Source organism: Carassius gibelio, chromosome B7, assembly GCF_023724105.1.
Source record: "Carassius gibelio isolate Cgi1373 ecotype wild population from Czech Republic chromosome B7, carGib1.2-hapl.c, whole genome shotgun sequence".
Lineage (NCBI taxonomy): Eukaryota > Metazoa > Chordata > Actinopteri > Cypriniformes > Cyprinidae > Carassius > Carassius gibelio.
Window position 1 is genome coordinate 14,298,009 of NC_068402.1, and position 27,698 is coordinate 14,325,706.

The window sequence follows — 27,698 nt, forward strand, 5'->3', positions numbered from 1 at the left end:
ACACGTTATACTTTATTATATTTTCAACCTGCCCATCATTACAAGTATATATCGCATTCAGGTTTAGGCATTACAAATGAAATGGAAATACAAGAAAAAAAAAATTGATATCTGTATTTGAGAAAGCGTTTTCTAATAAAATAATAGATGAGTGCCTGGAGTATTTTCATCGTGTGACTACAGGGGGCAGTCTTGACCTTATTGAAACGATGCATGCAGGATTACAATTATTCCGGCAGGTGGCGCCATGACTCCATTAATACATTTCAGCTAAGCGCATAATATGAAAACAATACGTTTATATGCAAATGAGCTTTTTTCGACATTGCAACGCAGTTTAGAGCATTTAAATATTGGGCATATAAAGATTATTCTCAAATTTTAGAATGACAAATTCTAGCTCAAAGTTCACATTTTGCATTAAATATTTAATTAAAGGACTTAATATATATATATTTATATATCATAAACAACATGCATATTCGCATAAAAACAAAACGCTCCAATGGTCCACAGGGCTCGCCATAGCTCACTTTTTTTCTTTTTTCTTTTTTGTGGTCCAGAGCTCAAGCACGCTGCACCTCCCCATTACTCCTCTCATAAACATGGCTGAACTGAACACGGACGGTGAACTATAGGACTGAAGGGGTCTGCTGCAGCAGCACAACAGTACTCACACACTCTCTCTGATTCAGACGAGAAGACTGAACATGACGTGAACGTTTACAGCGGGAAGCTAAAGCAGCAAAACTTTGAGCGTGACAGCCGCTAACGACGAGACTTCAGCGGGACAGACCACATCCAGCTGAGATACTACTGCATGCAAAGCACAGACTAAATACTGCCTTTGCATTCATGGAAACTATGCTTTTAAACACATCGTCTACTGAAGAAACCCTGGATTTAATGCTTTGAAGTAGCCCGAAACCGCTTTAAGAGTTTAAGGCTGCTCTTATATGCACTTACAGTTCGCATTTTTGTCATATCTTCCCGCTTAAACGATGTTCTCCGGTAAACAAACGAAGCCGACTTTTAAGTCTTATCTTCCTCCACTTCAGGTGAGTGAGACACTAGCATGCTAACGACTAGCAGCTAAAGACAGATTCATCATAAACCTTTACTATTCTGCGCTTGTAACGTATATGTATGTTAAGAAGACTGTCACTCCATATGTTTGACATCTGGACGACTGCTAACTTCGTAGTCAAGACTTCACTTGTTTTGATAGTGGTATCCTCCGTGACTCAGGTGTCAGCTGTTCAGTGGTTACTTTGTTCATGACTTTTCGTCCAAAATGACCTCAGCGGTACCATAGGATAAGATGGAGCTAGATGCAGTCCTTTAAGAACAGTGTGCATGTAACTTACTTTCAACTTGTAGCATATTTAGATACAAGTTTAACATGTGCAGGACGTTGATGCATTAGCCAATGTGTTACTAATGGAAATGAATGAATGAATAACATGATTTCTAACTCATGGAAGTTTTGTGGAAGTAATAATAGGAACTAGTGTGTCAAAATTCCCCATTGACATATAGACACAAAAACATTTGGCATTTAACCCAATGCAGCATCACAGATCACTAATTCGCAGAGACACAACATTTGATCATTTATTCACAAAACCTGATTACAAATGTTGATATTTAGATTAAACGACAAATTGAAGAAGAGGATAGCCACTTATTAAATGTGTTGAAATGAGATTTTGTGCCGTATTGTCAAGATCATTTTTTTTTTAAGTGTAAAGATCTACATTGTCTTGCATACTTGAAAGTTATGTGATATTAAGTGATCTTAATCTTTTACACAGACTGATTTGAAGAAAAGTCCTCAACTGCCCATCAAGAAACTAGAAGCGAAACTTTTACCAGGTAAGACAGAAAAAAGGTGCATCAGTTCTTTTGGCAGACAACTCATAACCTTCACAGTGTTGGGGTGGTGTGGCTTAGTAATTGAAGATTTGGTCTTGCAACTGAATGTTTGGTTCGAACCCTGTTGGCCTGCTTCACAAAGCCAGCTTCAGTGGCTATCCAGATAAGTTTGAGCGAACTCTGGTTTTTCAGGTTCAAGAAGATGGATTGTTTTTTACTTGTGTTCGTCACCATTATAAGATCAGCTGTGAGCAAAGGGACATATATCTAACGCAATAAACTCACTCAACTGCATTTCTTAAATTTTCTTACAAATTAAATTCTCCAAATTAAAGTAGTTCACAGCTCAAGCAATTAAGAAGAGCACAGACACTCATTAAATGTGTTGAGATGAGATTGTGTGCCATCTATGTTCAGGAGAAAAAATGTAAGTGTGAAGATGGTTTGGTGATTTGAAGTGTTTATTGTTATTCTATCATTAATGTATTGCATATAAGCACCTATATTTTCAGAATTAATATCCATATTTTAATTTATGTAAATATAAATACAAGCTTTACAATATATAATGCTTTTAATTGAACGTATTGAAATTATTAATTAACTAAAGTCTAATCACTTTCATTTATAAAATGAGAAATGTTCTTTTGAGCCTCTTGAATTTTTGCGACCGCAGCAGTATTTATTTTCTGTCTCATAAATGCATTTAAATTCATGATATTTTCAACAACCGCTTATTCTTCAGCAGAGATGTGATCTGTGTGAGTCGAACTGATGCTCTCCATGTTTCATGTGATTGGCTGTTCACTGCAGTTGGCAAACTTTAAAGTGCTCACGCTCCCAAGTAAATCATAAACACTGGATCAAACCCTGAATTGACTGAGAATGTTTATGTTGTGAAACCCCTGAATCTGATCTAAGCCGGTTTGGTAATGTCAACTCTAAACCTACTCAGAGTTTGTTCAGCTAGCTTAGTGTAGCAGATAATGAATATGCTGGTTCATGAACTGTGGTTGTTCTTTTGTAAATTATACAGTAAATTACTTTGGATCAGAAAGTGTCTCCTGAATAAGAAAAAAAAACGATTTTTCATAATTTGGTAGTTCTGTCCCTTTCTGTTCAATCTGCCACATCTTGGTACATTGTCGAATTAACAGAAGGCCGCCTGTTAGTTTCCATAGCAATCCGTTGTCTTTTGCCCTTTTCTCTATTTTCACCATTGCATCACCAATCAGCTTCTGCTATTGTGAGGTGAACATTTGGCAGGAGAGAAGTGTGTGTGTATCTTATCCAACATGTTTCCTGCACTTGTGCAGCCTCTGAATTTTTAATGCGTGGCCTTTCATAAAGAGCCTGTGATCTGCCCTGGTTTGTTGTGTTTGGGTTTTGATGACAGCTGAAGTGTTTATAGAGGATCTGTGACACGCCAGCTTCCTCTAGACAGCATTTTAATGACACCCTTCATTATTTGAGAATTGTAAATAAAGCAGGTGTAAGGATAGGAGGATATAATCTTTTTTTATTGACTTTTTCACTGTCCACACTACAATGCGAAGACAGCATTTGCAACTCTATGCACTTAAGAGAGCATCTTCAGAGAGCCACCTCAGTGTGGACTGAAGGCCAAAACTCACAGAAAAAGATGTTTTCAAATGCTTCCCGATTACTATAGATTTTAGCCTCGGACCAGTTTTGTGCATTGGATTAACTGGTTTATTAGATCTAACTCAAAAGAATGGTATAATTACGAAAAGATCCAAAGCTATAATTTGATTCAAAACAAAAAATCATAATTGACTAATCTTATCGTTTCTTTTGTTTTTCACTTTTTGAAGCTTTGAAATTGTTTGCATGGAAAAGAGTGACCAGTGCATGGTGCCTTCCATGGAAGAAAGTCATATTGGTTTTGAACAACACGAGAGAGAGTAAATAATGAAATAATTTTATTTACCTTTTCATTAACATTTGAATTAGTTTAGCAGATGAATTGATCTTTATAAGTGACTTAAAAATGAGGACAATTAAACCAACAAAACGGCAACAATATGTAAGTGCTTTGTCAAGTCACAGTTTGTCTAACGTTAATTACATGTAGCAAAGTTAAATAATAGATAATAGAAGAAAAAATATATTTCCATTTCTTGAAAATGTCTAAAGACTGCTCGGGTTGAGTCCAGCGGGTCATTCCACCAGCAGGGAACAGTGAAGGTAAAGGTCAGTAAAAGGGATTTTGTGCTTCTTTAGTATGGCACCACAATGCGCTGTTCACATGCAGAACGCACACTTCTGGAGCACAAAGGCATATATGGGTGCAGAGCTAGTGGTTGATCTGTAGGCAAGCATCAGAATGATAAACTGAAAAATCAGCTTGTTTGGCTCTTGTTTGCTTGGCTTTAACACATTCAAAACACTTCAAGAGGTCAATATCATGAAGACGTGTCTGTAGGACTTGGATTCTGTTCCATCATGGTTTTAAAAAAACTGCTCCTGTATGTCTTGTATACAGTAATTGTCATTGCCAAGCACACTTGAATTTGGGTGTGTACCCATCTACCTTTAATCCTAATGTCCTGGTTCTTCTGAATGAAGGCTTCATGTCCTGACAGGTAGTTTCAACCTCAGTCTTATAACTGTGAGACTTTGCCTTTTGTTCAGTCTTAACCTTTCTAACCCATGCAATGGCAGAAAAGCTTTTTCCAAGCCATTAACAACACACATCAGCTCCGCCTCTCTGATGGTAGAGGTTTTAATGCATCTGGACAGTTTCTCTGTTCCTAGAAGTGTTGGGAAACACACAGAAAGGCGACTATAGTGCCGTGGTGTCTGGAGAAGGACTCTGCGTTTAGGCGTTCACTCCTTATAATTAAGCCACATAAGATGAACCTTCCCTGTTTCCAAAATAGATGTGCTGTGCATTTTTTTAGTTCCTCATCTAAAAGTAAAACAAAACTCCCTTGTCACTGTGTTTTGTGGACTGTGATGATAGTAGGGTGGCACACGGTGTGGTGAAGTTAGGCCTTCCTCTTTTTTTTTTTTACGAAGGTATTTACTTTTATTTAGCAAGTACATGTGAAATTGAGCAAAAGTCACAGTAAAGACATTTATAATGTTACAAAAGATTTTTCAAATGAAATGCTGTACATTTTATGAAATGCTGTAAAATACATATTTCAAGAAAAACAAAAAACAATTTTTTTAATTTTTCAAAAAAAGTCTAATTTTTACTGTTTAAACTGTATTTTTGCTTAAATAAATGCAGCCTTGATGAGACTTCTTTCAGAAACATACAAAAGGTCTTACCTACCCCAAATTTTTTAATAGTAGTGTATCTTGTAGGTCTATTTACGATAAGTCAACATGGATATAATGCTTGCAGTGGACATACAGTATAATAATTAATTAAAGTTTGCTTCTAGTCTGTCTTAGTTATTCTCTAAGGATTGTTTTAGTCCTGCATTTGGTGACATTTTAGTAGAATGTATCTATTCAGGTTGACCTCCTACTTGACTGCTCTATTTAAATCTCTCCACTGCTCTCTACACACAGTGCCCAGTGGTGCCTAGTCATCTCAACAAAACATGCCCATTGTCTCATGAACGGTGTTCTTTTACAAACCCACGTACACATTCTCTCTCTCCCTCTCCTCACTCTCTCTCTCTCTCTGTCAGTCTCTCTGTTTTTCTTGTTATCATGTTGCACGGTTGAATTTACGTGTAACTTTTGCAGCACAATGCAACAAGAGAGAATCCCTGTTCCGAACTTGAGCCGACTTTAAGAACAACCTGTGCTACACTTGCAGTATTCAGCATCTTCTGTCTGTGCTTTAGCCATCAGCACTATTTTAACTTTTAACTCCACTATAATTGCTGTGCACATTCAAAGCTAAAAAAAAAAATGTAACCAAAAGTGTACTGATAAAACATGCAAGCCACCTAAACACCCCTTTCTAACAGGATGTAAACACAGGAAGCCTAATCACATGACCATAACTAAATATTTGATGGTGTGATTTTTAGGTGCAAACTGTCTTTACCTTGTGATGGGTTATTTAATCAAGTTGTTTTAATGTCAAGTGTGAATTATTAATGCCATGTCTCTGTGATGTATATACTGTGTAGATTTAATGTGATCGAGTTAAAATTACCCTACTGTTCAATAGTTTGTGGTTGTTAAGATTTTAATTTTTATTTTTTTTGAAATAGGTCTCTTATCCTCAACAAGACTGCATTTATTTGGTCAAAAATACAGTAAATCAGTAAACTTGTGAAATAATATCCCATGTTAAAATATTTTCATATTTCATATGAATCATATTTTTTGGAAAATTTTTATTTTTATTTTTATTTATTTATATATTTTTATAAATAAACAGTTTAATGAAAATAGAAATGTTTTGCATTACCAGTGTCTTTACTGTAACTTTTGATAAATAATGGATCCTTGCTTCAAAATCTTGGTTGTGTGTGTGATAATGTCCCAATATAAAGTGTTATTTAAATGGTGCAATAAGATGTGATTTTATCAACTGATCTTCAGTGGCTGTTTATTGATTAGTCAGTAAACGAGTATTTCAGTGTGAGGCGGTTTGGCTGCAAACACAGTGCGTCTGCCAAACTGCCATCTGCATTTCCTTCTCATCAGCAGTCCGGCGTGATCTTCTGCTGTTTACTGGTGGATCAGAGAGGATGAGCTGCTGGTTAATCCCACTGAACACACACACGCGATATGTAGTTATGGCCATTTACAGGCCAGGCTGCATGTAGAGCAGAAGAGGAAGTTGTTTGAAACTTGCGAGTGGCCGTGTGTATGTGTGTGTGTGTGTGTGTGTGTGAATATGTGAGAAGATGTGTAATACAGATTGTGGGTTTTCATACTGAGGTCTTAAAATGAGCTAGAAGACTTTTTTTTTTTTTATCTGCACACTCACTGGAGTGATAAAATAAAGATAAAAAAAAGTTTTTAAATGTATTATAGGTTCAACTGAAGACATTTAATTTAATTTAACTTAATGCATTATCAAATTAACCCAAATTAGTTGTGGATGTTTATACTGAACTTTCTCCAGAATTCTGCAGCTCAAATTCCAAGCAGCTGTAGTCATAAGCTAAATGTCTTTCTTTGAAAATCAGATGGCTGACCTACTGTCTTGACGTTTATTGAGGCATTCAACAGTATTGTGCCTGAGATGCAAATGCTGTCACAGGACCCAGCCTCCATCTTCGCTAGCCTGCTCCCTGCCCTGCTGTAACCCCTGAAACAGGCCCAGCTGTGAGACAAACACTCAAAAGTGCTCACAGCTGGAATTTGTGTTTTCTTCTCCCTCACTCTTCCTCTCAGCAGCTTGATTCTTCTTCTCCAATATACACAAATCTCTGTTCATTTCAGGCTCTTAATGTGTCTGGATGATCTTTAGAGTGAAGAGAGGAAGTGCTATGTTTAGAATGAAGCAGAATGTGGGTTTCTTTATTTCCATCTGTGTGCCTTAAGTTCAACTAGAGACGGAAGTAGAGATGTTGGTCATAGCCAACAATTATAAAAACCGTGTGTGAATTAGAAATGTGCATGTTGGTTATTTTGACTACTCAAGCTCTTTTTTTCCTATTTCTTTATTTATTGTATAAGCCCGCTCTGCAGTTTTGTCATCTGCCGCTTCAAGTGCTAAAGTGATTCAGACTCAGCTGTCAATGTTTTTATCGTTCCTTTGCTGGAAATTAGTTTCTTTTTTTGAAAGGGTTTATTATAACTTTTTTTAGTTATCATTACAGTCATAGTCCTTGGCATAAATGTCTCTTTAGAATGACATTAGATCCGTTCTAAATATGTTAAAGCTCAGCATAGACTCTAGATTCACTGGCACATGTGAGTATTATTAGTACTAACAAAATGTCACTGTGACCAACTGGTACACCTGACTTTGAACTCGAGCTCTTCCTGTTTGTGTAAAAAAAAAAAAGCCAACGTTCATGACTCTCAGCATGCATGTGCACCCTCTGTACATGGTAAGAGTTAATGTGTCTGTTAGTCTGCACAACAGGCCATTTCTTTTAATAGGGCATCATTTTTCTGCCAACATGAAAGGAGAGTCACAGGAGAGGGCTTTCGCTGCAAAGCTGTGTAGCCCAAGTGGTCACCAGTCCAGAAGTTACTACTGAACTAATAAGAAACTGCTGCTGTATTGTGGACACGTACCTGGAGTGGACTATAGAATAGAACAAATCAATAATACACGTTAAACACAAATACCAGCAGTTCCTTTTAATGTATGTTAACCTATATAAGCAGAGTTCAAAATTCAGCTAATCATCCATTGCTCATCTGACTGTGGTTTTCCTTTCACTGAAATTCACTTCCTGATTCCCTCATTACAGGTGAAATAGTTGTGAACGAGGCGAACTTTGTAAGGAAGTGCATTGGAGCAGAAAGCTGTCAGGATGACCTCTGGGGCAAACTCGTGTGTACTAACTTCAAAGTTTCCTTCATTGCCCATAATTCCCTGGCACAACAGGTAAGCACAGACTTCTCTGAAAGCCAGTCCTTTTTACTGCAACAATAAACAGTGATGAAATCATAGAATATTATTCAACACAAAACTTGTTTTTAGTTAATAATATGACTTTTTATTATTTGGTTTTACAACTTTAAAAAAGAGAAATAAATAAATAAATAAATAAATATAAATATATATATATATATATATATATATATATATATATATATATATATATATTATATATTATATATATATATATATATATATATATATATGAAGAGTTCAGATGCAAAAACCTCTAAATGCCATCTGAAATTTTCATCTAAAATTAGGATTTTTATCAAGGTCCTATGCTTAGGTTGAGTCATTTTACTTTAATTGTGATGTGCAGGTCCTTTTCCAGGCTAGTAAAGTGAAATAACTGAATATAAATATAGGAGCCTGATAAAAATCCTAATTTTAGATGAAATTTTCAGATGGCACTTAGAGGCTTTTGCATCTGAACTCTTCAATATATATATATATATATATATATATAATGATGAAAAAAATATATATTTTACAATTACAAAATGTATCTACATAGCTGAGGGAAATAAATCAATAGATTTGTTATAATTTGAATATATTTAATTATTTATAACTGGTCATGACGCTGTTTTGATAGTGCCACAGGGCTTTTAACATTTTGGGGAAATGAACTACTGATGACTTCCAACTAGAAAGGACACACTTTATCTTTAAGTACTGACTAAAGCAGGTCTGCATTAGATATGTAAACATATAGCTGAAATACATTTCAGTTTAACAATTCATATAATATAATAATACGATTCCTTTCATATCGGTGTCATGAGTATTACTCCCTACTAGACTTTATAAACTGGTCATATAAGAAGGGAAATAAATTCAAACAGAATTTCAATTCTGTCTTCAAGACCAGTCATGCAAAAGAATCCAAAGTTCTTTTCCAGACCGGTGAAGTCTGCTACACATATTAACTTATATAGCCACTCCGTCCTGTTATGCAGCTCTTGAGTTAAATAAGTTAAACGTTAATAATCTCCCTCAGTCAACAGATGATCAGCTGCTTTCCTAAAAAAAGAAGGTGAATTATTACAGGCCTTTAAAGCTCATACAGGTCACCTATTACACTGGTTCATACACAGGCCAGCTGTAGCTCATGAGCTTCTCTTTACTGGATAATGTCAACAAAAAGATGAATGAAAAATGACCCTTGTCTTTTTATTGTTTCCAGAGATTCCAGTGCACCCACCGCCTTTTGGGTGAGCACGATATCCCGCTGGCCTGTGTGGAGCAGGTAGTAACAGGTAATTCAGCAGTACATGGACACACACTCCACCATGCTTCCCAACACCTGCAGACCACCTGTTTTTTTGCTGCTGTTTTCTACAGTCAGTTGAATCACTATCAAAGAGCAGCTCAGCACGTAAGCTCTAGTCAATGCACTTGATACGTAAATAATACAACTCGACTGAATAACCCAAAAACTCCAAACCCCCAAAAATCAGATCCTCCCACACACAGGGTTATGAACAACATTATCAAATCAGTTTGCAACTTGTGCAATATGCTCTCAAAAAATATTTTGTGTAATTTCATACCAATAGTAAGTACTTTTATCTGTTGTTGTTTCTGATTTGATATATGCAAATAGTCATTAATTATCCTAAAATTATGTAAGCATTATTTCAAGTCATATTTTGTAAAGTTGTGATTCATCTAGTTGCTAATCTGGTTAATTGTTTTAATTTAAATATAGGCTTTTCCACTTTTTTTTTTTTTACTGCGATCCTTTCGTCCAGAAATCTTCCATAGATGTCCTGGCTGTGCGAGATAAATGCCTGAGGCTCCACAGACCCTAGTTTGAGTAACACGGCTCTATGAAACTCCAACCATGCTTTTAATAGCCTAAATGAAAATGTTGTGAGGCGTCTGACTGGTCAGACCCTATGCAGCTTTATATAGAATGTCTCCTTGTTTTTAAAATCACTGGTTTCTTTCTTTTCTTTCTTTGGTTGTTCTCTCTATCTCTATTTTTTTCCTACTGTACCTTGGTGCCCAGTTCAATCTCGCTTTCTCTGTCTGTTCTCCTTTTTTCTTTTCGTAAACTGCTACTACATTTGTGTCCTAGATGACTGACTGTAACCCAGTTGGCTGGATTTTTCTGCGAGTGATACAGTCAATTGTGACTCTGTAGCATAGCTGCAGAACCTGTTTGGGTGGCTGCTTTTAGCATAGCTGTAGAATAGATGAGCTCATCCAGCCAGACTGCAGCCTGGGTCTGGCCACGGTTAATCTTGTTTGTGTTAGATGCTTGCACTCCCCTCATGCTGACTTAGCCCCCCAAGTGTTGAATTGCTGTGCTGAACAGATAGAGCATGAAGCACTGCTTCTTTTCCCTTTTTTTTCTCCGCCTGTCTGTGTGGCTTTAACAAAAGACCTTTATGAGAGATTCAGGCTTAGAAAAAAAAACACACTGCATGCTCTTTGAGGCTTCAATCTGTCAGCAAGGCACGCGGAGTGACCTCTAGAGTCTGGGATAGTGCCCTTGGAGGCTGTCTATGCTGTATTAATTACAGGACTGAAAGCTCCAACAGACCATACCTGCTCATAATTATTTCTTTCTTTTTTTTCTTTTTTTTTTAAAGTCACATGCAAGAGTAGGCTTCTCCTAAAAAAAATATTTATATGCTTTTTAGTTCGTCTTCATGAATACAATTTAAGATATTTTTGGATGAAAACCATGAGTCTTGTGACTGTCCCATAGATTGCCAAGTAAATTACACTGTCAAGGTCCAGAAAAGTATGAAAGACGTCATCAAAATAGCCTATCTGCCATCAGTGGTTCAACCGTTACGTTATGAAGCGACAAGAATACTTTTTTTATGCAAAGAAAACAAAAATAATGACTTTATTCAACAATTTGTCTCTCCGTTCACTGTAGGGCCATTTGGAGAATATGAGCTGAACGCAAGCAGCGTACGCTCTTCTGTGTCAGCCGCACTGTACTACGGTGATGCGGAGAGACACAGTGGAGACAAGTGTTGAATATAGTCCTTATTTTTGGTAAAGCATAGATTGTACAGTGAAGTGATATCATCATTTTTCCATATCTCATCTTGAAAGTTATTCTGCACATTTACTTTAAAACTTAAGGGGCACAATACGTATATTTGAAAATTATTCATTTACTGCTTATGTGTAATAATGTTGGCAATGTAGTGATTTGATTTGATATTAATAATACTATAGGCTTTATATGGTACATTTCCTAACTCAGATCATTAGTGGATATACTTACTTGAGTAGAGGAACTCATTCTGTGGTAAAGATAACGTCTCATGTTCTCTAGAACTCCAAATGTGGAAAAACGGAACAAGTGGTCTTAATTAGAACTTCTGTAGGAAAAGAGAACTTCACAGTCATGATTTCTTGTGATTTAAGATTATTTTTCTGAATATTGTGTAAAACAGATTACACCCTGTCGCTCTCTATCACGTGTAGAATCCAATAGTGAGATTAGAAAACTTGGTAGTAAGCACCAATGACACGTAATGCCTCTTGCCATATCACAATTCTAATTCTTCATCATAACTGTCCTCTAACTACTTTCATTATCAGTAATGCTTACAAAATCAAACTTAGACTTTTATGTGTGTTTTTATTTCTACAGTGAATGATGTTAAGGGGAAACAGAAGATTTTAGGTTCCAATCAGAAGCTGAAATTTAACCCTACAGAGCTTATCCTCTACTGCAAAGACTTCCGCATCATCCGATTCCGCTTCGATGAAGCTGGACCCGAGAGTGCTAAAAAGGTACGAGACACATGAAATCATTAACCTCGCATCCCCTTGCACACTCCCACACATGCTCACACACCTCTGCGTTCCAGGCGCTTTTTGGATTAGTCTGAGAGAGAGATTAAGGACTAATGGGTTTGACAGCAGCCCCCTGCTGGGTCTGGTTGTTTGTTTTTGTCCCTGAAGTAAAATTGTAAACATTTACAAGGAATTCCTGCATATTATTGGATCCTCTCCTGGAATGAAGTGGAATTATGAATTCTATTAATCTCAGTCTGTGTTCTGTCTTTTTGTGTATGCGAATTGATTGCATTTTGTTTTGTCAGTGTCCTACTTAAGCTAGAATCCATTCCTAGAACTCTAGGCCTGTGGTGTTTCAGGAAGTGAACTCTTCTCTCGTTGTCTCCCCTTTCCTACTGAGAGGTTGTAGGATGAAGGGATTATCGTTTGTCTTTTTACATAGACAGCAATGCTTTCATCCACCTTCTCTGTCTGGTGGATACTGATCCGACTGCAGATCCTTTAATGACAAGTCACAGAGAAGCCAGATTCATCTCTTCCTGCTATACCCCGTCATACACACGAGACACAAACCAATGGCATGTGGTAGATTCTTACTCAAAGATCATTTAGATTCAAATGGGAAATTACTTGGTAAAGTTCATATGAGCCATTTATTTTCTTAAATTTGTCTATTCACCGATTTGTGGAACGTTGCAGTAATTACACTCTGGCATTGTTTAGTTGACAGTTTAATCAGTCATTCACAGTGGGGGAACTGGTTCCTCTCATGTGACTTCTCATGTTTGTTGCAGTTACTCCTTCACATGCACACCACTTTAAAGGACCAAAACAAGCTCAAGTTTATTATTAAGTTTATTATATCAAGTTTATTCACTGGTGTTAAAATGAGATTTAAAAAAAAAGAGATTTATACATTATTTAATTACATCATTCAATTTTCTTTCCCTAAAGGAATACTTTTGTTCAGACATTAAATTGATCAAAAGTGAGAGTAAAGACTTGCATAAAGATTCCTGATTCAAATAAATGCTGTGCTGTTGTCTGTTCAACTTTCTTTTCATCAAAGAATCTTAAATTTCAAATGTATTTAAATAGAAAACTCTTACATTGTAAATTATAATATTTCACAATATTACTGTTTTTACCATCATTTTGATCAAATAAATAGCTGGCTAATGTATTTTGAAATATATATTTTTTTCTCTTTATTTTCATACGGTCTCATCTGATTTTTATATTTCACAAATCTTTGACAGAAAAGAGAATCAGAATTTTGTAAAATATGTTCAAAAATTTTCTTTATTTTAAAGGTGAGTTATATATTTTATTTTTCCTTTCCTCAGTGATAGGAGTTAAAAGGCCAAAAACGCATGGCAGTGGTCAAGCATATTGGAGTGTTTTGAAAGTTCCCACCAAAACCATCAGAGGATCTCTGCCTCATAAAATAAAGCATGTCCTGTTGAGGAATGTCTCTCCCTCCCATTATACATGTGTGCCATAAAGCAGATAAAAAGAGCTCTTTATACAAGCTGATCTGATCATAGCATGAACTCCGAGCTCTGTGACTCACACCGGCCTACAAACCCATCCTGTTGCTTCACAACAGCTGCTGTTGCCTGGCAATGTGGAACTTTGTGTAAAACGAACATTCCACATTGTGCTCCTGTCAGAAGAGGAGGACGGCCTCCTGTTCGTCATTCCTGCAGTGTCACAAGCATGACTCAGAGCCAGATGCATGGCTTCCACAGCATCTTTAGAATGAGTGTTAATCATCATTTATTAGTCACTGGAATGTCAAAGGCTACAATTCATGCTGTTTATGTTTTTGAAAAGTGGAAAAGGGAGTTTTCCTTTCAGTAATAGGAAAAAGATGGTGAGGGAAGCCAAGCTTTTCACCTGCAGTTACCCACCAAATACAGGGGCCAGGCCCCAAGGGGAATAACTAAAGGTATAGAAGGAGTGAAGTAAAGGGGGAGGAAGAAAAAAAGAGGTGCCAGAGTTCAGCTCTAAACAGTCTGCCAGCTCCCGAGAATGTGTGAAGGAAGGGGGAGAGAGAGGGGCAAGAAAAGCACCACAAAAAGCCCTTTGAGCATGGCTCTATCTTTCTGAATGCTTAGCAAACATGCACATTTATCCTGAAGTTTTATCCCTGATGCTTTTGTTCCTCAGTGCCAGTGAAAGCTAAACTTTAGTGAAGGAGCTTACGTGAAGGACGAGTAGAGTGCGTTTCCTTGACAGCCGTTGCAAAGCACAATGCTTATTCCGGTGCTATTATTATGTCAGAGCCTAAGGAAATCTGATGCAAGCATGTTTCTAGGCATCTCGGCTCTGATTGGACTAAGATGGAAGTAAATGTCAAATACTGTTTTTGGATCTGTTTTTGAAGGCAAGACGCCATTGTGTTTCTCAATTTTAATGTGTCATTAATTGCTGAGTGGAATGAATGCAAAGGCATTTAGGAAAAAAGAAATGGGGAAATAAAACTGGGTAATTTTATAATATCCAGTTGGAAATTCCAGAGCTGCTTTTCAATTCACATACCTAATGTGTCATCAGTCTGTACAGTTGTCATTGTTAATTTCCAGCACTTTTGTCCCTAGTGCAGGGTTTTCTTCTTTAGAGTTTTCATTGGAAAACACTGATGGCTAAAGTATGTTTTGTACTTTGACCACTACTGACAAGCATTAAATTCTTTGTTTGAGAAACACAGGATTTAAGGGTCATTCACACAGAGTGTGGTTTTGAGTAAAAAATGCAGGTCAGTGGAATAAAAAACCGGTAAAAGTGGAAATTCTTCTTTATTTGTATGCCATGTTTTTAGAGTGCTGTGTCTCACACACAAGATGCTACTAAAGACACAAGCTCAGTGTTTAAACATGTCTAACACATCTAGCATATTTTTATATAGAAAAACAACAACAAAAGGGAAAGTTCACCCAAAAAAGAAAATTCCTCCAAACCCTTAAGACTTTTGTTCAAAACACAATGGAAGGACCGGAATCTCTTTGGTTTTATAAAAAATATATTTTTAAATAAATCTATTAATAATATAACTGGCGCATGGTCTAAAGGGGTTGTCCCTATCTCTTAATGAGTAATGGGTGTTTTTTGGGCGTAACGTGCAATAAACCAATCAGAGTCTCATCTTCCATTCCCTTTAAGAGCCTGTTGCGCTGGTGCCATGACAGATTTGCTATTTACACGGCAGAATTTGGCAAGCGCAAAGACATTTACATTTATATTTACATTTAATCATTTAGCAGATGCTTTTATCCAAAGCGACTTACAAATGAGAAAAATAGAAGCAGTCAGGTCAACAAGAGAACAACAACAGAATACAAGTGCCATGACAAGTCTCAGTTAGTCTAGTATAGAACGCATAGCCAGGTATATATAATTTTTTTTTTTTTTTTTTTTATTAAATGAAAAAGACAAGAAAAGGAAAAGTACTGGTGTTAGTAGGTTAAGTGCAGGCGAAAAGGATGAGTCTTTAGATGTTTCTTGAAAATGAGTAAAGACTTAGCTGTACGAATTGAGATTGGGAGGTCATTCCTGCAGCTGGGCACAGTCTAGGAAAAGGTCCGTGAGAGTGATTTTGAATTTCTTTGGGATGGCACCACAAGGCGTTGTTCACTTGCAGAGCGCAAACTTCTGGAGGGCACATAGGATTTAACCAGTGAGTTTAGGTAAGTTGGTGCCGTGCCAGTGGTCGTCTTGTAGGCAAGCATCAGTACCTTGAATTTGATGCGAGCAGCTACTGGTAGCCAGTGTAACCTGATGAGGAGAGGAGTAACATGAGCTTTTTTTGGCTCATTGAAGACAACCCTCGCTGCTGCATTCTGGATCATTTGCAGAGGCTTGACAGTACATGCAGGAAGGCCCGCCAGGAGTGCATTACAATTGTCCAGTCTGGAGAGAACAAGAGCTTGGACAAGAAGTTGGGTTGCTTGCTCTGACAGGAAGGGTTTAATCTTCCTAATATTGTATAAGGCAAACCTGCAGGACCGGGTCGTTGTAGCAATGTGGTCAGTGAAGCTTAATTGATGATCCATCACAACTCCTAGGTTTCTGGCTGTCTTCGAAGGAGTTATGGTTGACGAACCCAGCTGTATAGAGAAGTTGTGATGAATCAATGGGTTAGCTGAAATCACCAGTAGTTCAGTCTTTGTAAGGTTAAGCTGAAGGTGATGGTCACTCATCCAGCTAGAAATGTCACTCAGACAGGCTGAAATGCGAGCAGCTACCGTCGGGTCATCAGGCTGGAATGAGAAGTAGAGTTGGGTGTCATCAGCATAGCAGCGATAAGAAAAGCCATGCTTCTGAATGACAGATCCTAAAGATGTCATGTAGATGGAGAAGAGAAGTGGTCCAAGTACTGAGCCTTGAGGAACCCCAGTAGCAAGGTGGTGTGACTTTGAAACATCACCCCTCCAAGACACACTGAAGGATCTGTCAGAGTGGTAGGACTTAACCCACAGGAGAGCAGTTCCAGAGATTCCCATCTTTCTGAGGGTGGACAGGAGAATCTGGTGATTAACAGTGTCAAAAGCAGAAGACAGGTCCAGTAAGATGAATACCGAGGATTTTGAAGCTGCTCTTGCTATTCGCAGGGCTTCAGTAACCGAGAGCAGAGCAGTCTCAGTTGAGTGGCCACTTTTGAAGCCAGATTGGTTGCTGTCCAGGAGGTTGTTCTGTCCAAGGAACATAGAAAGTTGTTGAACACAGCCCGCTCAAGTGTCTTTGCAATGAATGGAAGAAGGGATACCGGTCTGTAGTTTTCAAGAAGCGCTGGATTTAGAGATGGTTTCTTGAGCAGTGGGCTTACCCGAGCCTGCTTGAATGCTAAGGGAAATGTTCCAGATTGAAGAGAGGAGTTGATAATGTGAGGAAGTGAAGGTATGACTGAAGAAGAGATCGCTTGAAGGAGGTGAGTGGGGATAGGATCAAGTGGACAAGTAGTAGGATGATTGGACAGGAGAATTTTGGAGACGTCCATCTCTGAGAGTGGGGAGGAGGATAAAGACGCATCGGTCATTGTGAAGTTTTCCTCAGTTTGCGGTGTGGAGAATTGGTCACTGATGGATCTTGTCTTATTTGTGAAGAAAGCTGCAAAGTCGTCCGCTGTAAGAGTCGATGGAGGAGGTAGAGGCGGCGGATTGAGAAGAGAACAGAGGACAGATCACGTCTCTGAGATAAAACGGAGCTCCAAATAGATAGCCTAATTCTGATACATGCGATGACTATCCATTATGACATGTAGGCATATATATATTTAATATATATATAATTGATTAATTAATTTATTTAGCCTACAAAAAAATCTTATGCATTGCAATCCTTTAATTATTTTTATATTTGGCATGTTTGTGTGCTGCTGTGCGTCCCTGTGTTTAATAAGCACATAAGTACGTGCGTTGCGGACCCGCCTATACTAACACACTCTTTAAATAACAAAGAAAAAACATTGCCAGACTTTATACCAGGTTTGAGTCTATGGCGCAGTCTGTTTTCAGCTCATTAAAATATCATTGCGCCAGCAATGTGCCTGAACACATCTCTTTTTTTAGACCAGCATGCCCATGGGCGCAAAAATGAACACAAATGCATTTGCTAATTAAACGACGTGGTGCTGGACGGTTAAATGTGAACGGCGCCAGACTGAAACTAGCAAACACACTTGCACTGCAACTTGCGTCGCATTGCGCCAGGTGTATTATAGGGCCCAAAGTCTCATGGGTTTGGAAGAATTTTTTGTTTTGGGTGAGTTTTACCTTTAAAATGAAATGGTATGAAAACATGAGTGAGTGAATGATGACAGAATTATCATTCCCTTTCCAAACAAGTGGGACATCGGTCATGTAGAAATTATGTTAGTTATTTGAAGACTAATCTGTGAGATATGTAAGACACAGCAAAATAAATACTACTAATGTTGTAAAGGTGAAAGTCCAGGCCTAGCTTGAGCTCTGTGCACAGTGCTGTTGAATGTTTCCATGCCTGGATCCAACAGCTGTGCCAAGAAAAGCTCTTCTGAATGAATAAACGGGAACTGACCAACAGGTGTTGCAGGAAAACAGATAAAAGAAAGAAAAATGTATATCAACCATTCTAGCAATAGTTTGTGCCTAGAATTTAAATCAAGCACTTCAGGTGGTGTTCTCCAGTGCCCTGCCTGTGGCAGAAGTATTTATTATGTATGGATTATTTCAGCACATGCTCATTTTCTCTTCCAAATCCCTTTTTAAAAGATTAGAGTCTCACATGTAATGGAGCATTGATGAATTTGCGAGGGTAAATTTGTCTGGGAACATTTTGTTAGTTAATGTCAACAGTTGTATTGTGAGGCGAAAGGAGGAGGAATTTATTTAAAGGACATTTCAGTTCTGTTTTCTGAGGAAATTACAGTGAATAAGTGAAGGTCATAATGTGAATGAATTATGTGCTTTCACAGGTTTGTCTGGCCATCGCTCATTACTCCCATCCTGCTGACCCACAGCTACTCTTTGGCTTTGAATACGTAGGAAAACGATATCATGGATCAACAGGTAGGAAAACACTCATGCGGCCGTGACAGCAGATTGTTTGCACTGTTTCCACAAGAGCTGCCAAACTGAGTTGTGCTTTCCATACATTCAGTTTCCCTGCAAGTCAAGACATGAGAAGACTTTCCAGGGAATGCAAAGTGCTCATGTTATGAATAGCAGGCCCTATAATAAGATTTATATGGCTGCTATTATTGTAACATGTAGTTTTAAGACATGACAGAATGTAACCTGATCCTGATCAGAGGAGCATGTGACGCCAGCACTAATGCCAACCTAATGCATGCTTTCAATATTTCTTTCAATGTAAAATGATGTTAAAATATGTCGTTTAACTAGATCTGAAAAGGGCTGGTTTACTACCATTCAAAGTAGTTTGGGATCGGTTCATTTTTAAACTGTTTTTAAACTAAGTCTCATTGTCACAAGGGCTGATTAAAAATAAAATAAAAACAGTAATATTGTGAAATGTCATTACAATAAAAAGAAAAAACTGTTTTAATTAAGGATGCACCGAAATGAAAATTCTTGGCTGAAGTCAGGTGAGCAAAATTAAAAACTGGGCCAAAGGTCAAATACCAAACACTTTTTTTTTTTTTTAATGTAATTAATTTCTGTAATGGCAAAGCTGACTTTTCAGCAACTCGTTCTGATATGCTTATTTGGTGCTTAAGAAACATTACTTATTGACAAAAAATGTAAACAGTGCAGCTTAATATTTTTGTGAAAACTGAGATATGAATTTTCCAGGATTCCCTATTAAATGGATTCAATTCAAAAGAACAGCATGTATTTGAAATTTGTGTGAAATAGAAATCTTTCGTAACATTATAAATGTGTTTACTGTCTGCTGTTAATGTATCCTTTTTGAATAAAAGTATTCATTTCTTTAGAAAAAAATCCTACTGACCCTAGACTTTAGGTAGTATGTGTACATTACTACTAGTATGTGTTATTTTTTTTTTTTTTTTTTATTGTTTATGTTATGTTATAAAATATATATAGTATAAGTCCTATTTTTCACCACTCATGAGTTGGCATCCCTAAGCACCTGTTTGAGCGTGTACTCGTGTGGTTTTTACAGGTGAGCGGGTGAACGGTGTTGACCCTGGCGGGGGGCTACAGACCCCCCTGTTCGACTGCTCCTCAGACTGGGACAGAGAGATCAAGCGTACTGGTGCCTCCGAATGGAGGGTGTGTACCGTAAATCAAGGCTATTTCATCTCGCCCAGGTGAGTTTACATGTAAATTGTGGTCTGTTTTGCAAACAGCTTGTCTTATAAGCGTCTTACACTGAAGATCATTGCTGCGTGACTCATAACCTTCATGTAGAAAGGGAATGTGACAGAAGCACAGGTATGAGTATGTGCAGTACAAACTGCTATTGTCAAACGGAACTTGAATTAGTCATCCTAATAAATCTCTGCAAAAATGAGGATAACTGATTTAATTATGACCGCTTCACATAAATCTGCTCAGACAGACAGGAATGTTGTCCCTTCTGCAGTAATCCTCTGGAATGAAAGCACTGATCTCACTGATCCACACACAGTTCAGTATCAGGTCACTGTGTTTATAAAATTGACACAAACAAGCGTCACACATTTGGTTATGCTTTACAGTGTCAGGAGCCATTTGTGGGAAATTGAACTACTTTTTCTGTTGTTTGCAGTCTCCCAGAGTTCTTTGTGGTTCCGGTATCTCTAGCCGATCAGGATCTGAAGCAATACGCCTGCTGCTTTTACTCCCAGCGCATCCCGGTGAGCGCCTTTTACCAGACTGGATTATTGGTTTTGGAGTGAAAGGAGAGGAAATCTACAAATCACTTTTATTACCCCAGTCTGTTTTGCTCGAAGTCAGAGAGAAAGTCATCAGTTTGTGTCTTGATTAAAAACTTTGCAGAATGGGAAACTGTATCTTATTTAAGCTCCTAATAGTCTTGGTAGATTGACTTGCTCTTAATAGTTGTGAGTCAACCATGTGTGTCAACATATGTAGGCTAATATCAGACATTTGTAGAGTATTTTTTAGATATGTGTGTGAACTTTGTTTTGTAGTTGTGGTGCTGGAATCACTCCAGTGGGAGCGCTCTGGTCCGCATGTCTAACATCAGTGACCCACAGCAGCAGAGGAAGGTGGAGCAGCGGTAAGAAAGAGAGAATTGCAGTCTAATTAAGAGATTTGTTAAGGTGAAATGAAACCGTAAGTTTAGGTTCACTTCAGCTGATAATATACTACCGTATTTTCCGGACTATAAGTCACACTTTTTTTCATAGTTTGGGTGGTCCTGCGACTCATAGTCAGGTGCGACTTATTTATTAAAATTAATTTGACATTAACCAAGAGAAATGAACTAACAGAAAACATTACCGTCTACAGCCACGAGAGGGCGCTCTATGCTGCTCAGTGCTCCTGTAGTCTACACTGAGCAGCGTAGAGCACCCTCTCGCCGCTGTAGACGGAAAAGTTTTCTCTTGTTTCGTGGTTCTAAATAAATGCGACTCATAGTCCGGTGCGACTTTATATGTTTTTTTTTCCTCGTCTTGACGTATTTTTGGACTGATGCGACTTATACTCAGGTGCGACTTATACTCAGGTGCGACTTATAGTGCGAAAAATACGGTATATAAATAGTTATTTTCCCAAATGTTATTTCATGTCTTTGGAAATTGTATCCAATGTTGTTGATCGTGCTTGTTTGCTCGTCTCCGATCATTTGGCAACATAAACTCAGTAGGGTTGCCAGACCTGCTCAATACAGACAGTCGTTTTCAGAAAATGTGGTTAAATCCTCTGTGTTTCTGCAGGATTTCCAGTGCCATCACTAAGAGCCACCCCCTCCGCAGTGATGTCTTCAAGTCAGATTTGGACAAAAACCTCCCAAACATCCAGGATATTCAGACTGCTCTACTGAAACTGAGGCAGATTTGTGTTATAGGTAATCAATAGCCTGCTGGAGAAAGGGTTGATCGAATAAGACTTTAACGCCTTAAGAAAATCCTTACCAGACTTATTCATGTTAATTATTTAGCTTGAGATGTTGTGCCAATACCATAGACTGTATAAAAACATGGACGTATTGTCCGTGACGTCACCCGTAGGTTTCCTATGAGCGTTTTTGAAGCCAAAAGTAGGCGGAGTCGGCCATCACCCACTTTGCAGCATGTCACAAATCTAAACTGTAAACACAAGTGGTCACACAGGAGGCGCATTTAAGAAGTGTCTTAATACCCGATAGAAATGACATTGGCTCTAATGCATCTTATGCTTGCTTCTGTGTTTATATGCATTTGTAGATTCCTTTGAGGAGTCTGAAGAGAAGTGGCTGTCATCCTTAGAGAGCTCAAGATGGATGGAGTATGTCAGGTATGATTGAGAAACACCCAGAAGTCACCCAACTGCATATTTGACGTCTCAGCTTGTGCAAGAAATGATGGCAACAGGCATATATTTTGGTTTGTGCATTCTTAGGTGTTTATTTAGGTCTCAACAAACCTGTTGATGCTGTGGTATGCTTTTTTTTTACAGGACATTTCTGCGGCATGCAGTAGAGGTAGTCTATATGCTGGAGAGCAGACATGTGTCTGTCATACTTCTAGGTAAAAAAAAAAAAAAAAAAGCCCTTTTACAAATAAATATTCCTTTAAAAGAATAGTTCATCCCCCACCAAATTAAATAAATAAATGTTAAAAATGTACTATATCTTGGCTGGCCTGAGGGTGAGGACATTCTCAGCAGATTTTTATTTTTGAATGAACTATTCCTTTAATTGTTCTGCTGTCTCTTATAGAGAAATCTAATATCTCAAATGTGATGTCTTGTAAATCTTATGTGAAGTGATTAATGATCTTCTGCATTCTGTATGTGTGTGTATACAGAGAAAGAGGATCGGGACCTGAGTTGTGTGATTTCCTGTCTGGTGCAGCTGATGTGTGATCCTCACTGCAGGAGTCTGCACGGCTTCCAGGGTCTGATCCAGAAGGAATGGGTGATGGCTGGGCATCGGTTCCTCGACCGCTGCAACCATCTGAAGAAGAACGACAAAGAGGAGGTTAATGCAGCTTATAGCAGTTAAATTACAGTATCTTGTTTGTTCATTTATGAGGCATGCGTGTGGCCTACTTCTTTCAAATATATGAAGGTTTTTTTTCCCTGTTAATATGGTTTCTTTCTGCAGTCTCCTGTGTTCTTGCTGTTCCTGGACTGTGTGTGGCAGCTGTGGAATCAGTACCCAGCAGCCTTTGAGTTCACTGAGGTGTACCTGACAGTGCTGGGGGACAGTTTGTGGGTCCCCGTCTTCAGCACCTTCCTCTTTAACTGCCCCCGACAAAGAGCAGAGCACAGCAGGGTTAGATCCTTTTTGAACAATTTTAATTTAACTTTGATTAATTAGTTGCGATTATTAATAATTATTCAAACCTGATAGTTCTTGTTATAGTTATCATCCTTAGTCCCAAAATCAAATAGTTGAGCACAGCAGGGTTAGATGCTTGTTGGTTTATTTAGTTAAACTAATATACTATATATAATGATACATTTATACATTTAAATGTATATTTAATTATAAATATAAATTTATACACTAGCATTTCGAAAGTTTGAGTTCAGTACGGTTTTGAAATATTACAAAAAAAACATCTTTTATCCTCACAAAAGCTGCATTTATTTGATTAAAAAAAAATCATAAAAAACTGTGATTTATTGTGAAATGTTGTAGGAATTTGAAATAAGTTAATTACTATATTACAGTCTTCAGTGTGACAAAGTGACAACAGATGTGTGCTTTTTCAGTATATTCAAAAATATATTTTATTTATTTATTTTTATAATTCTTTATTAGCAGCAGTCATCAGTTCTTGCTTAAAAAATTATTAGACCTAATTGTAGGATGTTTATTTCCAAAGCAATATTGATTTTTGAAAATTTACACATCATTTTGTCTAACCCTCAAAAAGCCACTATCTTACATTAGGTTATTGTAATATCATATCAAGTCACAAATATTTGTCATTGTACTTATTTTCTTTTTCTTTTTCTAATTTTACCTCTTTTAGTTGACGTCTCCCTTTCTCTGTCTGTTTGCCTCTTTCTCTCTTATCTCTTCAGGATTTCGCAAGCAGTAAGAGTATTCACCTGGGGCAGGACCAGGCTCTGTGCTTTCCTCCGGTGTGGGACTGGTCTCAACAGTTCAGTCTTAAAGACCAGACTCTCTTTAATAATCCCCTGTACGTGGGCAAGATCGCCACCTGTGTGCAGAACGGCACAGTGAAGACATTCACACACAGACGCAGCAAGGTGAGCTTTTTATCTCTGCTAGTCTGTATACAGTAGTATTAGTGTCTCTAAGGTAAAACCAGTCAACAGCAAAAGATAACGAGGCTGAAAAACAGAAAAAATACTTAAGCGGTTCACCTTGAGCAGAAATGGTATTTATAATTTCTGTTCCTGCATTCCTCTGTATTATTATTGTTCCAAAACCGGTTTGAGTAGAAAAAAATACAGGTTAATAACATTTTCTTTGCCTATAATAATAATAATTATAAAGTTCAGTGTTTACTTTAATGAAAAAGAAAAACAAGAGTATTGGTCTGGGATCTTGTGCTTAGACAGCCAATAGAGCATCATCTTTTCTAGATTTTGGGAAAATTTATGTGTGTGTATATATATATATACACACACACACACACACACACACATACATATATATATACTGTCAAGGCTTCAGAGACATCAAATAATTTTTTGAGATATTTAAAAGTGTTTGTTGCATGGTTAAAAAAAAATGCTACTCGTATGCAATTGGGTTCTGAGAGGAAAAAAACAGCCTAAATCAGTGACTTAGCTATGATGAATTTAAAGCTAAACGCAGAGATTTTACTTGTTGGATGCGTCAACGTCTCATTTGCCTTGGCCGTACTGCTTAAACTCATGATCGGTTAACAGAAACTCAAATATCTAATGAATGATAAAATAACTGGTTAATGGCCATTTCAAATTTTCGATTCTGTTCAGAACTGTTTAATTAAACTGTTTATTTTTTTGTTTCTGTTTCTGGTTTCGTTCCTGTCAAAATGTTGTCCATTTCTGGTTCAGAGCCCTGCAAAGATAATGGTATTTATTATTTATTTTTGGCTTCTTCCTCAGAAAAACTACAGCTCCACATTGCGGGGTCTGCCCTCTGCTTTGCGAAACGGCTCGCTCGGACCGAACGACACCCTGTCACGCCGGAACTCCCTCGTGTTGCGTCTCCGTTCTGATTTGTCTCAGGTGCGGGAGCAGCAGGAGACGCCATCGGAACGCTTCGTTCGGGACTTCTTCTCTCGTCCTGTCGACCTACAGGGCCTGCTGCTCCCCCAGCTCCTCCCATCTCACCTCTCTGTTTGGAAGCTCTACTTCCTGCGCTGGGTTCCCGAGGCACAGATTCCTCAGGGCGGCCCCATCACCGCCTTCCACAAGCTCTCGGTGCTCACAGACGAGATTGAAATGCTCCAGAACCAGCTGAGGCAGTACCAAGGAGCAGCAGGTACTCCTAACAACCTGCACACGGAGCACAGCAAAATGTACTTCAAGGCGACTTCGACCCCTCACCAGCCCCCTGCTCCTCCAGAGTACCTCAGCTCTTCATTCCCTTTCTCTCCTGTGGGCAACCTGTGTCGCCCCGGCGTCCTGGGGACTCCTCTCAGCAAGCTCCTCAACGGAGCCAAGATCTGGCTCTCTACGGAGACATTGGCTAATGAGACGATTTGAGGGCAGAGCGCTGGGATAGCACTGTGAGGTCACACAAACAGGAAGATCTTGTATTATTGAGGTCTCATTTGGAATGTGCAGGCTTGTGGTACTGAGAGTTACCTGGACATCAGTCTGTTGAGCGTTGACAGTCAATGAGGGGTTGTTTTTGCACATGATTGAATATAAAGCTCCAGTCGCACATTTTTCTGACTTAGGATTGTTTGGATCGGTTGTACACTGCCTGTGTGGACTTTTTTTTTTCTTGTGTTGAAATATTTGAAATATTTTTTTTGTGGAGCTTGTGGCATTAGTAGGAAAGGAAGTAGAACTGGTAACACTTTATATTAAGGTTCAGTTTGTTAACATTAGGTAATGCATTAGGGATCATGAACTAACAATAAACTGTTTTTACCTCTAATATACAATTTCCATGTGAATACACATGCTACCGTTCAGAGTTTTAGGGTCAGTAAGTTTTCTATTTTAATGTTTACTCTTATGACAGCAGAGGTGAATTTTCAACAGTCATTACTTTAGTTGTCAGTATCACATCATCCTTCAGAAATCCTTCTGATATGCTGATTTGATTCTCAAAAAGCATTTTTTTTTTTTTTATTATCGGTTATTCATGATGCATTTACTAATATTCATTTATAAAAAACTTAAAAATGACAGTATATGTAGAAATAACATTAACCTGGTTCTTGATACCTAATGCATTAATTGATGAGCCAAATTAAACTTTATTATATGTGACCATGGACCACAAAACCAGGTTTATACATCGCTGGAAGCTGAATAAATAAACTTTCCATTGATGTATAGGACAATATTTGGTCAAGATACAATTATTTGAAACTCTAGAATCTGAGGGTGCAAAGAAATGTAAATACTGAGAAAATCGCCTTCAAAGTTGTCCAAATGAAGTTCTTAGCAATGCATATTACTAATCAAAAATTACGTTTTGATATATTTATGGTAGGCAATTTACAAAATATCTTCATGGAACATGATCTTTACTTAATATCCTAATGATTTTTGGCATAAAGGAAAAATCAACCATTTTTACTAAATTTTTTCTTTTTTTTTTGTGCTCCAGGCTCACATATAGTGTTTTTGTAGAACTATATAACTTAAATCTATGGTATAAAATGTGCATATATTTTATCTTTTAATCCTAAAATAGTTTAAGATTTCTAGAATCCTTCTGGTAAGGTCTAACCATAGTTAGCTGTATTAAAATCATTAACCAAAATTGTGAAACTTGATATAGGAATTGACGGGGTTTATCAGTGTAAACCCAATAACTGTGCACATCTGGGTGCCTCTCCGGCTGGCTGGATTCCGGTCTGTGAGACCCGTCTCTTTCTAAAGCACAGATTGACTGTTTGGAGGTGACCGAAGATGCTCAAGCCAGTCAGCAGGTTGATTTGACTTGAATTGCAGTCAGTGTCTCAAACAGTATCTGAGTGTCAGATTAGACGTTATCATTTGAGAAAGTTGTGCTAATGCACCTGTGAACTTTTGCTTTTATTTAGAGTTACTTTACTAGTGTGACAGTGATGTCTTGGTTTGATATGGAGCCTTTTTAATTACTTGGGGATTGTATTTTTATTTTAGTTTTTCTTCCAATTTATATGCTTTTACTTGTTTTTCCTAGAACTGGTACTTACCCTTTTCCCTTGATACCCTTTAACTAGTCTGAAGTAATGCACCGTATGTGTGTAGTTTACCACTAATGCTGTCTGGAGTATGAAAACTGTGTTTTTTTTTTTTTTTTCTAATGGCACAGTTTGATTTATCAAACAGCACTGCTATTTATTCAGTTATTCAAAGAAACTAAAACAAGGATATTGTACAGATCCTCTGTGCCTTGTTGTGGGCCCTGATTGCAGTGTACCGGTTAAATGTTTTTCACCCTGGATATTAAAAATCTACACAACACAACACATTACTTTTCCCTCTGGTGTGTGAATGGAACAACTCTGATTATTTCCAAAGCTTGGTGTGGAAGTTGTTTAGATATCATTGGTTGGAAAGTTGTGTCTGTGTAGAGTCAGAAAAGGATCTTAATTTTAGTTTTTGTTTGTGAGCTTAGGGGGAGCCTTGTGAGGCAATATGCAGTTTGGCTCTTCAGATTTTCTTGCAAATAAAGAGAATTGCCACCTTTGAATGGAAATCTGCCTTTTTTGTTCTTTAAGACATTAAATACT

General features: G+C 37.8%; 1 protein-coding gene across 1 annotated transcript; it reads left to right on the forward strand.

Moving 5' to 3' along the window:
- The first annotated feature begins 551 nt into the window (after positions 1 to 551).
- On the forward strand, positions 552 to 27,664 carry mtmr10 (myotubularin related protein 10). Its single transcript, XM_052561430.1, has 16 exons — positions 552 to 1,058; positions 1,815 to 1,875; positions 8,244 to 8,380; positions 9,624 to 9,696; positions 12,063 to 12,205; positions 18,666 to 18,759; positions 19,841 to 19,988; positions 20,429 to 20,516; positions 20,814 to 20,902; positions 21,564 to 21,694; positions 22,053 to 22,122; positions 22,285 to 22,355; positions 22,635 to 22,807; positions 22,934 to 23,104; positions 23,863 to 24,051; positions 24,901 to 27,664. Exons 1-16 carry the CDS (start codon positions 1,002 to 1,004, stop codon positions 25,501 to 25,503), a joined length of 2,298 nt encoding a protein of 765 aa, XP_052417390.1. The 5' UTR covers positions 552 to 1,001; the 3' UTR covers positions 25,504 to 27,664.
- The last annotated feature ends 34 nt before the right edge of the window (positions 27,665 to 27,698 follow it).

Bases quoted from the DNA above. Each gene is read 5' to 3' on its own strand.
- mtmr10 (XM_052561430.1), top strand. From the start codon at position 1,002: ATGTTCTCCGGTAAACAAACGAAGCCGACTTTTAAGTCTTATCTTCCT. The intron at 12,206-18,665 runs GTACGAGACACA...GTGCTTTCACAG, and splicing joins GACCCGAGAGTGCTAAAAAG to GTTTGTCTGGCCATCGCTCA. The intron at 20,903-21,563 runs GTAAGAAAGAGA...GTGTTTCTGCAG, and splicing joins CAGAGGAAGGTGGAGCAGCG to GATTTCCAGTGCCATCACTA.